The 14,918-nt window shown below is 44.4% G+C and overlaps 1 protein-coding gene across 1 annotated transcript in view; it reads right to left on the minus strand.

Annotated features, from left to right (window-relative positions):
- MAP2 (microtubule associated protein 2) overlaps nt 1-14,918 on the minus strand; it is a 284,313-nt gene that overhangs the window by 2,134 nt on the left and 267,261 nt on the right. The window contains exons 16-17 of the mRNA XM_054970128.1: nt 5,190-5,271; nt 1,467-1,579 (exon numbers count right to left, since the gene is read on the minus strand). Coding sequence (XP_054826103.1) covers nt 1,467-1,579; nt 5,190-5,271 — 195 coding nt within the window. The remainder of the gene's footprint in view (nt 1-1,466; nt 1,580-5,189; nt 5,272-14,918) is intronic.

Genomic DNA, 14,918 nt, shown 5'->3' on the forward strand with positions numbered 1-14,918 from the left:
CACACATGTTGGATAATGCACTTTCAATGCAGTTTAGCCACTTGTTTGCAAATGATCACTAAAGCACACTGAAAGTGCATTATCCAACGTGTGTGGACGCAGCCTAGGAGGGAAGGGGGAAGGGCTAACTGCATGTTCCCCTGAAAACTCAGACAGTGGCATGCAGACATGGCACCCAAGTAAAGTACCCAACTGTATCTTTGGGTTTCAAAAAGTGCTACTGCCAAGTTACAAGGGCCATCATCTGGACCTGGCCCCATGACTGTGGGCTGTTCCACTCCAGGTGCTCCTGGTCTCAGTAGGCAGAGGAAATCTGCTTGGCTTCCAGGGTTGGCAGCCCCCTGGTGGATGACTGCCTGTTCCCAGCAATTAAAAAAAAATGGCTGTCAGTTGACATTATGACATCATTTCTGGGAAAAATTGGAAGTGACATAATGCCTCTCTAGGAATTGGCCAACTGGTTTTACCATAGAGTTTTTGGCAATTCCTAGAGAGGACTGACATCACAAAATTTATTAGCAACCCTACTAGCCTCTCTGCCAGTTCTTTTCAACCCCCAGAAGAAGTTGTTGCCTTTTCCCTGTTTGTCTCAGGAATTCCTGGGCCCACGGCATCTGTGCCAACCACTTTTATTGCGTTTTTTATTTGAGTTCATTCACACCTTGCCTTTCTCCCCAATAGGGACCCAAGCAGCTTACAACCACCTCCTTGCCCCTATTTTTCTGCACAACAACCCTGTAAGGTAGGCCAGGCTGAGAGTCTGTGACTGGCCAAAGGTCACCCATTGAGCCTCCATGGCAGAGTGGGGAATCCATCACTCTAGCCAGCACACCACACTAGCTTTACTGATATTGTCTTATAAGCATCATAATGATGATGATGATGATATAACATTTGATTTCTATAGCGCCCTTCAGGCCAACTTAATGCCCACTCAGAGCGGTTTGCAAAGTATGTCATTATTATCCCCACAACAAAACACCCTGTGAGGTGGGTGGGGCTCCTAGAAGCTATGACTGACCCAAGGTCACACAGCTGGCTTCAAGTGGAGGAGTGAGGAATCAAACCCGGTTCTCCAGATTAGAGTCCCGCGCTCTTAACCACTACACTAAACTGGCTCACAGTTTGCTACCACAAGTCTGCCTCTTGGGTTGTGAGAACTTTTCAGTTGGTAGCCGAACCCCTAGCTCTTTTTGCTTGTTTTACATATCTCTGGTGGCAAGATGCAGTGTATCTTTCTTAATGGAATAATTAGAGAATAGTTTCCAGGCAGCACATTGCAGTGTCCAAGATGGGAAACTTTTTCAGTGACTGACTCGGCTACGTAGTGTGAGAATTTGAACTTGCCCGACATTTTTAGCAAGGCACCAGCAACATAAGGAATAATTCTGCTGCAGAGAACAGATTCCTGTGATAATGAATGCAAAGACTATGCCAACATGTAATGGAACAGCTGCTGTCTTTACCTTGATGTTTCCTCCTCCAGGTACATGATGAGCATTTTCAAGAGAGCCAACCTTTGCATGCGCCTTCTCTTTAAAATCCAGTTTCACGCTCTCAATTTTCACACGACCCCCACCTGTACATTATGGGGAAAAATGGAGACTGAAAGAAGGCAAAACTGTCCTACATCTGTGGTCTTCTACAGATCACTTAAGTACGTTATGGACTGGAAGCAGCCACAGCCAAGCCTTGCACAAGCACCTCCTTGCTTTTCCATGGACTTCAATGCAGAAGCAGTTGCCAGCAATTTTGAAACATGGAATGAAACATTGCTTGGGAAGCAGACCTGAAAATGCCCCATAGTTAGTAGTGACTGATACGTGACTTCTCAGAAGATGTCCCACTTTTGAAAGTTTTTTGTCCCCCTGCCAAGCCCACTTGATATGCCCTCCCCATTCTGACACCTTGTTTGTCCAGGTTTGTCATGACCTGGCTGTGCCAGGAAGCCTAGCAAGGCCTCAGAAGCCTGTTAGCAGTGAGAGTAGGCCTGCCTATGATTCCCAGGAGCCCCTGGGCCGTTTTGGCGCCCTTTTGGGCCAATCAGAACACAAGTGGCCGGTGCTATATAAGTCTGGGAGGGAACAAGCCTGTGTTCTTTCTCCCAGGGAGCAGGTCAGAGGATGTTTCTGCTAGGGAGAGAGGCCCTCATCCAGGTAGGGTGAGAAGACAAGCCTGGCAGACAGAGGAACAGGGAGTTCAGTCACTATAGGGCCTTTTGTTTATTTTGCTTTCACCCATCTCTTGTTGCTAATGCACCTTACTTGCTTGTTTGTTAGTTTGATATTAACTGACCTCCTTGTAAATAAATCCTTTCATTTGCTGTTACTCTGCTGGGTCCTCACGCCTGTTCATTGGCCAAGCTACGGAGGTCAGGAGGGTTCGGAGGGTACTCTGGGCTTTCCCAAGAGACCCTAAATCCCAGAGTGGTGGTGGCATGACAAGGTTTATTACTGCTCTCTCCCCCTGCTCCTTGGTATACTTGATGCAAAGAAAGACCTCTAGAAGAAGAGAGATGCAGGCAATATGCTCGTCCACCAAATATTCTTATACCATCCTGTGCAAGAATATTTGGTGGACTAGTATATTGCTTATACCTACTTTTGCTAGTATCATTGGAAAACATTCTCATCTTCAGACAGATAAATTTAAAACTGTTTCCCCTGTTCAACAAAAATGGTGGGTAATGCCCAGAAAAAACTTCTCTGCCTGGTTTAGGACCTCTTCTATGTAGGCTTTTTGTCCCAAGTGTGATGCTGTTGGGAAGTTGATTCTGCACACACACATTCACAGCATTGTACTGCACCTGTGTACCTTCTAGATTTCCCCTGGCCTCTCTCCAGTCTTTCTCAAACTTGATTTGCTGCAAAGTTATGTGGGAAATTACAGCAAAGCCTAGATGCCTGCCATGAAGGGTGGGAACAGTTGGGTTTTCTGGTCCTGCCCATGCAGCAGCCATTTTCCCATGGTGGCCATTTGTTCCCTTCCTAGGGTAAATGTGGCTTTTTTGTTTTTAATTTGCAATCAAATATTGTTATGTGATTATAAGGTTATAACAGTGTATGTATCAATTTCCTGGAAAGCCTAGCTGTCATTTTTTAAAGAAAAAATCTCTAGTTCCTTTCATTGCAGAGACATGACTTTCCCCTTATATCTCCACAATGAAAAGGGCTAGAAAGTTACTTTTAAAAAAAGAAACCTTGGAATTCAGGGAACCTGATACACACATTGTTACACCAATGCATCAAAGAAAGCCCTCCGATGGCCGCTGTGGGTGGGCTAAGAGAAAATGTAAGGAAACTTGCCATGTTGAAGCCCCATTGTCACTGTGTTATATTGGAAACCTTCAGCAACAACATGGAAACCACACAAACCCATCCCTGTATGGAAAATGCCTATAAACCAACTATCCTTCATGGTATTGCTCTGAAACTTGGAAAGCTTGAACCTGTAATTCAAGAGAGCCCCCATTTCATATCAATAAGGCAAATAATCTCAATTCTAGGAGGTGTAGAAATGTGGTTTTTAACAGAGATGCCTTACACCGTAGCTGCAGAACTGCTGTGACTCATTCAGCTTGACTCCATCATTCTCTTAATACTGGGACAGGGAAATACACATCAGTTTTCCCAAGGATCTTTCCAGTATGAACATGAGTATGTTCCCCCAAAGCAGTGGGAGAAAAGCCTGGAAATGGGATGTACTGGGACAGGGATAGAGCAGAGCAGCTGCTTGGAATGCAAAAGGTCCTAGGTTCGATTCCCAGCATTTCCAGTTAAACAATCTGACTGTAGGCAGTGTGAAAGATCTCTGCCCGAGACTCTGGAGAGCCAGGGCCAGTCTGAATAGACCATGCTGACTTTGATGAACCAAGACACGCCCAGAACCACAAGGTCCATCACAACTTTTATGTTAAATATTTTGGTTACGAATTTATACTAAGAGACATGGGAAGCAGCATGCTCAAAAATGCCATCTCTGGGTCACTTGTGGTAGTGCCTTTAAAGCCAACAGAAGGAAAGGGAAAAAAGGTATTTCCCCTCCCATTTGGATCACTTAAGGATCAGAACTGAAACAATGCTACATCTTAACCTAAAGAATGTCTGTTTTTTTGCTGTTATCCACATTGTTGGGATTAGAGATGGGCATGATCCACATTACGATCGAAAAAAACCCACGATAATGGCGATCGCGCGATCGGGACCCAGCGGATCGTGCTTGGGCACGGCCAATGATCCAGCGGTTGGGAGAGAGGCTGGATCGGGGCTTGATCAGGGCGATTGTGCTCGGATCAGGAAGCCAGACACTCAGGCGCCAGCAATCTATTCCCCTGGCAACGGAGCCAGGGGAATGCCTGAGCTGTGTTTGCCCTCCTGTTGCCCTGGAAACCTGAATGGAAGCCCAACTTGCCTTGATCAGCAGGGCTTCCTTCCAACCACAGAGCAGCAAAGCAGTCACCAGCTGGGAGAAGACACCCAAGGGAGGGAGGGGGAAGGGGGTGTTCTGTAGCCATGGGCACTCCAATCTCATCCCTGCAAACCCTGATAGGCAGCTCTGACGGCCAAACACAGACAGCCAAACACAAACACAGATGCCGCCGGCATCAGCCACTGTTCCTGTATCACTGGGAACAGCGGGGCACCCCTCCGCTTTTGCCTCCACAATTCATGGATCGGAAACGGGAGATGACCGGTGTGGATCATTAATTCGGGATCGTCGCTGGTGCCGATCCACAATCAGCTTGATCGGTATTTTTTTTTTTATTGTGCCCACCTCTAGTTGGGATACATTTTAAACTTGCATGAATAAGTGATTAATTTCTTGTTGCAATTCCCAAAATACACGGAAACTGCCCTCAAGTCATAGCTGACATAGCAACCTCTGGCTTGGTTTTCATGGCAAGAGACGAACAAAGATGCTTTGCCATTGCCTGCCTCTGCAACCCTGGTCTTTGTTAGAAATCTCCCATCCAATTGCTAACCAAGGCCAACCCTGCTTAGTTTCTGAGATATGATGAGATCAGGCTCACCTGGGCTATCCAGGTCAGGACAAAATATGTATACCAGAAAGTTCTCTTTGAAATACTTCTGGGGGTAAATTGCTTGTAGCCTGAAAACTTGGACACCTACCATCTAAGTGCAAGCTGACAAATGCCTTGCCCTTTCCCCTCCAACCAGTTCCCATAATACCTGGCCTATGACGAATATTCTTCAGCGAACCACACTTCGAAGTCACATGACTCAAGTCGATCTTCTTGGTTACAATTTGTACCTGTTGAAAGTACACAAAGGATAACTTAGGAACAAGGAAATACAGTCTGGAAAGTGGGTACGTCTGGCCTCTGAAAGACACTGTAAGGGAAGTTACGCTTAGCAGAGTACAGAGCATGCCACAAAGCAGGAAAGCACCCAGATTAATACAGCAAGCTTCCCATTTCCACAAAAGAACTATGTTAAACCCTTTTCATTAGTACAGTGAAGATTGTAAATCAGGAAGAAAAAATGAGTGAGGTTATTTTCTTAGATGTTTCACATGTAAGGAAGTATCCCAGTGCTGTGTGTTGAAAGACCCGTGGGATATTGACTCATTCCTTTTCTTACTTAGGTTTCCAGAACGTTCCGACTTTTCTCGGTTTCCGCTTATAACGGTTTCTGCTTATAGTGTCTTCCTAAAACGCTGTCTGCAAATGAATTGTTTACAGCACAATCCTATGCAGAAGTCAGCCCTGTTATGTTCAGCGAGGTGTAAATGTGCATAGGACTGCAGCCCTAGCAAATGCCAATTTGCAGTGCAATCCTATGCAGAAATTTCTCCCTTCTGAACCCATTGATTTTAATGGGCTTAGACTTTATAGGACTGCACTCTTAGCTTGTTACCGACAGGTTTTTTAAAAAAACTTTTTTACAGACACTGCATACTAATTGCCAGATTGGAATGGAATTCAATGAGGGGAAGAGAGAGAACCGTAAGAGACTCAGACCAGTCCTCATCTCTTGCATTTGCAATATTAAGAAGACTGCTTTCTCCAGCTGTGATATTCAGTTCAAGTTAAAGAAAATGACCCATTAGGCTCAAAAAGTCATGTTTCCTTAGAGAAAGCCCCGTACCTCCTCGGAAGGGATGACAGCTACTGACTTATGATAAGGATAGCTACAGTTTATATTAACGGTCAGACCCAGCATGAGGCACTTTTATTAGTTGGTTTAGAATGCGACCCCTTATGGGAGGTTGCCAAAATGGTCTAGGATAGATAGGGACTGCTTTGGCTTCCATTCCACGTCACACTCTTTCAATGACCTGATTTCCCTGGGGCTCTGTGAATTCATGCTGAGTCAGCATCACTGGTAATCCTCCCGCCTTACTGTATTACTTCTAGTTGTGTAGACCACCACCTGGTGATGAAGGTCTAGCAAACTCCAGTGGCGTTTAGCCCATCCTATCTCCCTGCCACAAAAAGGAATATGGCAGCTGAACCAAGCACGTGTAACTCTTTACTGACATCCTTAATATTTCCTCACGCTCCCAGATGTTGAATAATCGTTATTCGGTTTCGTTAGGATCAATGGCAGTCATTTTCTTCTTCTGTGCTTTACCGACTACAATGCCACAATTGTGAAGAGAGGTTTGTGCCTCCCTTCCGACTGAGACCAGGGAATTTGCTGTGGTCTGCAAGAAAGGACGGAGACGACTACCACTCAACACACAAAGGTGACACATCACTAGACCAAGGTGACATGTGAAACATGAGCAAGAAGGGTAAGAGTGCTCGGTAAGGAGACAAGAGGCCACGCTGTGCGGAGGAGGAGGAGGAGGAAGGTCACCACCAGAGCCAATGCAGGTACCTTGTCAGGCCCCACCACTACTTACATTTCCTCCCCCTGCCGAATGTCTTATGTTATCCTTGGAACCACATCTGGCTTGAACATCGCTAAAATCAATCTTCTTGTTTAAAATCCTAACCTAAAACGAATCGGAAGTTAACTTACTATGACAGCATTCTGGGTGTTCAAAATCAAGCACAATGCTGATGGAACTGTTAAGAAATACAAGGCACGTTTAGTAGCTAAAGGATTCTCCCAGGAATATGGAACTGACTATTTTGAGAATTTTGCACCAGTTATCAACCATGCAACTTTCAGGACACTACTCAGTGTTGCAGCATCAAGAAACATGATAGTAGAGAACCTGGATATAAAGACAGCCTTTCTCAACGGAGAATTATCTAAGGAAATTTATATGGAGCAACCTGAAGGATTCCAGATCAAGGGAATGGAAGATCATGTGTACAAGCTCAACAAAGGTCTATATGGCTTAAAGCAAGCAGCAAAAGCCTGGTATGACAAAATATCAGGGCTACTACAAAAGCAAGGATTCAAGCAAGGAAAAGCTGAACCATGTCTGTACACCAGAGTTAAAAATGGACAATACCAGTACATTCTTATTTATGTTGATGACTTGATAATATCTTGCCAAGACAGACAAGACATCAAAGAAATAGTTGATGGACTGAACAAAGAGGTAGAGGTGAAGCAAGTCGGAGATGCACAACATTACCTCGGAATACAGCTAGAAAGACTTGAAGATGGAGCTTTTCTTCTAAGTCAGAAAAGAAAAACACTGGACTTTATAGAATCTATTGGCATGAAAAACTGCAATGCAACAAGTATACCACTTGAACCTGATTACTTGAAAGAAAGGGATGGACAACCACTTAGGAATATTGGTGAATACAGAGAAGCAGTTGGAAAACTTCTGTACTTGAGCAAAACCACAAGACCTGATATAGCAGTAGCTGTTAGCATCTTATGCAGAAAAGTAAGTTCTCCTAATCATCATGACTGGAACACAATAAAGAAACTAGCAAGATACCTGAAAGGAACAGCTGACCTAAAGTGAGAATCTCGCCATCTGAGAAACCAAGACTGGTGGGATATATGGATGCCAATTGGGGAGAAGAATCAAGTGACTACAAATCAACCAGCGGATATCTATTCTTTTATGGAGATGGACTGATAGACTGGACTAGTAGGAAACAAACCATTGTAGCACAATCAACAGCAGAAGCTGAATGTGTGTCAGCAGCAAGTGCCTGCAGTGAACTAGAGTGGATCTTCAATCTGCTAAAAGACTTTGGAATAAACGAACCTATACCTGTAGTTATGTTTGAGGATAATCAGGCATGTATTACCATATGCCAAGGAGAAAGTACCACAGCAATAAGCAGATCTATTGGACTTAAATGTGAACTTGTGAAAGATATGTACCAGAAGGGACTAATCCACAAGTCAAGTTAGCCTTTATTGGCATATAGCAGCAATTCAAGTTATCCACTTACAAAAGGAAGGAACTAATCAAAACTGAGCATTGTCGTACAGAAGAAATGGTAGCTGATATCCTGACTAAACCACTGTCTAAAACTAAGTTTGAGTATCTTCGTGAAATGTTGAATATGTTTGATCCTAATGCTGAGACAAAAGTTGAATGATGTTTGTTAGATATGAATGCATAATGACTTCCATGCTAGACCTTGAGAAGGGGTGTTGGAATATATGTACGTTGCAAGGTCTGCCATTCAGTCATTATGGGGTTAACGTGTTTACCTACCATACTATTGTTTAGATTGACCTGGAAAGGGAACCTGGCACAGAGCCAATAATCTGCAAGCCCGGGAAACTGAAGTGTGTTTGTAAACTGTTATTGGTCAACAGGTCAGGTGATTTTCTTTCTAGGGTCAAGAAGACGGAGGAAGAAGAAGATTCTCTATTCAGTTATCCCAGCTCTTTGTTTGTAACAAGTAGTAAGAATGTAGCTCTAGGCGTTTGTTATTTTGTAGCAATCCTGTGAACCTTTTCCCTTTAGAAGTAAATGATTTTAAAAGCTAAACTCGTGTGCTGACTCTATTGATTCAAGACCCATTGCACCTCTGATTTTAAGCTTTTTTAACCTTTTTCCCAACAGTCAGGCCCCACCACTACTTACATTTCCTCCCCCTGCCGAATGTCTGATGCTATCCTTGGAACCACATCTGGCTTGAACAGCGCTAAAATCAATCTTCTTGTTTAAAATCCTAACCTAAAACGAACCGGAAGTTAACTTACTATGACAGCATTCCTCCTTGGGCTGATACATGGGTCCTGCCTCCTTTGGAGGCAGTTTGGTTTCAAAGGAGTGCTTCAGTGAGTTCGAGAACTTTGCAAAACTGCCACCATGATTAAGAATATCTTGATGTTTCTTTTTGATTCCTCACCACTTACTACTTTGGGAATGGGGTTGTTCCAAGGTCCCCAGAGGAAGATGATGTACCCACATTGTGCTCATTATTGTATCTGAGGCTCCCATTATTGTGACCCACAGAGGAAGGGAAGGAAGGCTTATGACATCTGTGCCATTGTGATAGAGGCTGGTGTGTTGGCAGGGCTGCACTGGAGGAAGGGATGTTGGGAGGGGAGAAGTGTAGGCCTCCCAATCCCTTCATTGTGCAGGAACCACAAAAACTGCTCAGCTTATCATTTGTCCCCTCTGTCTTTTACCTTGTTTGTGTGGCCATTTTATACAGTAGGATTTCTTTGTGCTGCTATTAAATTTGCAGAACGTCTAACGAAACTAAGGACAGCCCTGTGCTTTTTGTCTATTCATAGGTAATAATGACATTAAACATATTATTTCCGTTATGATGGGTCACTGTTTTCACACACTGTTCACAGGTCATGATACAAACAGTCCATGTGACGTCCCCTAGGCGGCAAAGAGAAGTGCTTCATATCCCCCCATCTCCCTCCTCCCCGGGTTTTTGCTGTTTTTTTTAAAAAAACATCCAGCCTGATGAAAAATTCTGAAGAACCCATAAGCCTACACACTGTTTTGACTGATTTTGCTTGGTATTAGATGAATTTTGGTTTTTGGAATTTTGCTTTGGATCAACATAGCTCCCTGCAACCTCTGCCTTTACACTGATTTCATCCTCCTCATTAAATGTAGAGTTTTAAAGGTACAAGTGGTCCATCTAAGAACTTGTATTGTGCGTCCTTGTATTAGTTTTCGCAGGAACCCCACAACTGGGGGTTCAACCTGACATTTCTATGGCACAGCAATGTTGGCTCTTCATGTCCCATGACCATTTCCTTTTCCAATTTCACCCATTCCCTGGTTCCAAGTTCTGGGCTCATCTCCCTCTTTCCCTCATAACTTCAGTCAACGCTGTATGTACTGCAGCCCCTTTGTCTGTTCTGTTTTAATGTTTGTATTTTAAAGGTATGCTGACTGTGTTGTTGAAATGAAAAAATAAGCCCCTTTGTGAAAACTGCTCCCAAACACTCTGAGGTCTCAGTTTCCCCATCAGCACATATAGTTAGAAACTTACAAATACTGCACTACCAAATAGGGTTGTAACCAAGACTGGCAATAGCTAGGAGGGTAGAGGGTGAGTATAGAGTGAGAGGGATTGCATGACTGCTTTACCATAGTGTTTCTGATGATTCCTAGCATTACCCACAGCTACTTCTGGGTTTTCCCGGGAAGTGATGTCATTACATTTACCGCACTGCTTTTTTTTTTGTAATTTCCCCCTGCTACAGCATATGGAACAAGGCCTACTCTAGCTTCCTCCATTCTGCCTGCACTTTTAAGCCGCTTCCTGAACAAGTTCCTGTTATTTGATTACTCAGCAGCTGCTCCAGAGTCTTAAGCGCAGAAGTGATCTGGAATGTACAGAAAGAGCCAGAAAGCAGCCGAAGAAGAAAACCATGGAATCATAATATGGTGTGATCATAACAAGGGTATCTGAGATGTGTCTTCAATCTTTGCAGATCCAGGATTCATCTTTAATCCCTCAACTAGCAAGCTGAGACTCCCTGAGAGCCAAGCTACAAGTGACGCCTGACACAGGTTGGACACTTGTCAGCTTCCCTCAAGTTTTGATGGGAAATGTAGGTATCCTGGTCTTGCAGCTGTAATGGAGAGCCAAGCTGCAAGACCAGGATGCCTACATTTCCCATCAAAATTTGAGCGAAGCTGACAAGTGTCCAACCTGTGTCAGGCGTCACTTATAGGTTAGCTCTGAGTTGCAACCATGTGGCTGGAAGCCATATTAAATCACAGGTCATGTGGCACCAGTTGGAATACAGGAAGATGAGGGGCCAGAATTACAACCTATCAAGGCTGGGACCATAATCAGTAGACCAAGAGAGCTGCAAGACCAAGAAAGATTGTAATTAATGTCTCCTAATTTTATAGCTGTGATCTCTCAAGGTTACACGCTAACATTTTATTTTCTGGATAACAGGTCAATTTCTCCTAACACATCACCAGCTGTCATAGACTAATGAGAAATATGTGATTTTATATGCACGCTTCATGATTGTCCTTGCTTTTGATCAAAACACCTTGTTATATTTTCTACCAGGATATATTTAGACTTGTGAAATTATTCAGAAGTATTAACAAAAACCTGTCTCCTGCACTTCACACTGCCAACCAGGATGGAGGAGGTAAGGAAGCAGGTTGTAGAGAAAGAGAAGAATCACATGCTCCATTTGACAATGGGTAAATACTAGGGGTGTGCAGAGAGAGAAAGACTTGGCTTTCCCGCTTCAGAATTTCCAAAGTGGGAAAAAGAATCAGAAATAAGCTATTTCTGAAGTGGAAAGCCGGTTCAGCAACTGCTTATTGCCCTGCTTCACTATGCTCTGTGAAGATTTGGAGCACACCTAAATTTCCTGCCCTACTGCTTATTTCACCCGATGGGAGGGGGATGAGGTGGTTCCCTCCTCCCCCTCCCATTGGGTGAAATAAGCGGCAGCAGGACTTCCCACACTTCAGCTGGCTGGTGTGGGGGGAATCCCCCCATGGGCCAGCTGAAGTTTAAAGGGTTCTTTCCCTACTGCGCAAGTGGCAGGGAAAGGGCCCTTACCACGCTTCAGCAGGCCTGTGGGGGGGATCAGCTGGCTTGCAGCAGCTTGCAAGCGGCAGGGAAAGGGTCCTTTAAACTTCAGCTGGCCGGCAGGGAATCCTCCTCTGCCAGCCAGCTGGAGCCAGCCGCAGGGTTTGAAAGCACCCTGAAACTTCCTGAAGTGACCCGAATCGCTTCGGGAAGCTGTAATTCAGCAATTCTGAATCAGGGCCAGGATGCTGGGTCTGATTCGGAGATCCCAAATCTTTACAAATTGGGTTGATTCGGGTATTCCAAATCAGAACCCCGAATCGCACAACCCTAGTAAATAGTATTATGTATTCATACCTGTGTTACTTTATGGAGGAGCAGCAGTAAGATGGGTCCTGGTCTTAGCCAAAAGGCCAAGAAGCGATCAGTTAGTGACATATTTTTGCTACTTTTTTATATTCTTTATGTAATGAGTGTATATACATATTTATAACTATTCTGTTTATATATGTATTATTTCGTTGGGTTTTGTCTGTCTGTCTGTCTGTCTCCCTGTCTCCCCCTCCTTAAATTTTACAATATTAAAGCTGATACAGTAAATACAATAGAGGGCAAGGTAAACAAGACAAAGGGAAGAATCAATTAAACGCACAGTTTCAGTTGGGGATTACAGAATTAAGCCAAAGCCTTCACAGAAAGATGGATTCAGAAGACAGACTGGAAGGCAGAGAAAGGTGGAACCACGTAGGAGTTCAGGAGGGGCCATAATGATTGGAAGCAGAATCTCTTTGGGCAGCTGAGGGTAGTGGAGCTGAAGAAGCCAAGGGTGTGATCAGGGATGGAGTCTATATTTTGAACCTTCCTCAAGTCAGTCATTTTAGACTTTTTGATTATTTAAAAAACAGTCTTGCCATGAAAGCGCTGAGCACAAGACATGCAGTCTGGTTCTGGCTTCGAGACAGCAGAAGATAGATGGAAGGGCATCAAGTCCCTGCAGAATTTTATCTGCCTGTCCCTAGCGGAGAGGAATCAGCGACACCTCTGAGCAGTGACTGGGAGGAAGAATTTGCTCTGCAAACTCCTCATTCAGGGGTCACTGCAAGTCCAGACTGCTGCAAGGTCTCTGTGACAGTCTAATTGAGAGAGAGTCCCCTCGGGACGTGACAAGAGAGACTCCTTGAACTGACAGCATGACAGGAATGTGGTCTTTCCCACCTCATCTCTTATGGATGAACTTCTACCACCAACGGCTCCGGCCTCCTCTTCATGTGGCTAAGCGTTCTTCTTTTTGGGATCCAGGAGGGTGGTAGAGCTGGCATCAAGCCCATCTCTGCACCTGTGTTCCTGCTTGGCTGGTAGAGCATGCAGTGTGGCGGCCGCTCCAATAACCCAAGAAGCCTTTGGATCAGGGACACAAAGCTTCTCAACAGATGTATTGCACAGCTGAGGGTCTGGAGCGGGGTCACATGCCTGCTGCTTCCTGCAGCTTCATCTCATCTTCATCTTCCCCACCCGTGTCACGCCTTGCCTTCCACACCTGATTTCTCCAGCCCTCTTCCTTTAGTTATCCTCTTGCTCCTTAGCCTGACCTCTGACTCTAGCTTATATACCCTGTCCTCCTGGCCTAAAGTCAGCTCAGGTGGTGGCTCCATCCTGGTCCTGACACCTTTGCTCTTGAGATGTGAGGCTGCTCCGGGTTCCTTTTCTCTGCGCCATCTGCCTACCTGTTCGCAAACATTTTCTTCTTCCCGTTGACATTAAATTGTTTCTCTCAAAGATCAAATACTAAAAACAGCGTATCTGCAAGTTTTCCTCCATTCGGTACTTTCTTGTTGCTAACTCATTGTGTGTACTTGGTTTCCTTCTGATATCACAGACCAGGGCTTTTTTTCAGGGGGAACACGGGGGAACGGAGTTCCGGCACCTCTTGAGAATACTCGGCTTGAAAATAATATGATTTCAAAGAATCCCATGTGTTTCTTCCCCATTTCCCTCTTGAAAGTTCTGCCACCTCTTTTCCCTGTCACAGACTAATCTGACTGGTTACCTGACAAGAAGAGCAGTCGCAAACCCCAAATCCCAGCTGGCTTTTCGGTGGGCTTAAGAGGGCATTATTGTTTAACTGTCTCTCGATAGACCCTGGACAGAAAACAGCACAGTTTCCCCCTTTCGTTCATTTGGGCACAGGCTCCAGCACAAGAATCCTCTCCCATTACTGTTTAAGAAGAGTGGAAGGTACCCTAGACATGAACCTGCTGCACCTATAAACTGCTGTTAACAAAGAATGTAAAATAATTTCCAGAGTCTGACATTCATCAGTTCTTCCTTCACATGCTCTGGAGTAAAGTTAGGGCCTTGAAAACAGATACCAGGAGACTAAAGCTTGAGGCCTGGCACAAATTAGCCAAATGCCAAGAAGAGGTCTCCTTGGCTTGGAAAAATAGGCATGAATTCAACAGGCTCAAAAGGGGTTGACAAGTTATTACCACCTCCTTTCACAGCCTACTGGAGTGGCCAGACTTAAAGCAGCCAAAGCGACACATGCTACCACTTGTAAAAGGAAGACTGTCCATGAATGCATTGAGACATGATTATACATGGAATTGGCAAAGGGGTTGACACAAGAACTCTCATGTAAGCCAGTTCATCAACGGCCTTTAATGCTCACAGCCTATAAGTAGCTGTCCCTTAAAACAGCAGACACTAAAATGTCTTTCTTCCTGCTTGGAACAACGCACTGTAAAAAGTTACTTCCTCTCCTGCAATTTCTTTCCATTGGCTCATTGCTAACTCTTAAGCTTTGTTGACATCTTATGCAAACTGGAGTTATGAATTTCATCTCTGCAGTGTACCAAAAGGCTTATGAAAATTCATAGACCCTTCAGGGGCTGTTTTCCTCTGTATGAGTATGCATAACTTTCAACGATAATACATTCCTTGGGGGACCAATTCAGCCATCCTTATTGATTCCAAGTTCCCTTTGAAATGTACAGGCAATGGGACTAGACAGCAAGGTACCTTCCATTCTACTTTATAAAGC

This window comes from Eublepharis macularius, chromosome 2, assembly GCF_028583425.1.
Source record: "Eublepharis macularius isolate TG4126 chromosome 2, MPM_Emac_v1.0, whole genome shotgun sequence".
In the NCBI taxonomy this organism is placed as follows: Eukaryota; Metazoa; Chordata; class Lepidosauria; order Squamata; family Eublepharidae; genus Eublepharis; species Eublepharis macularius.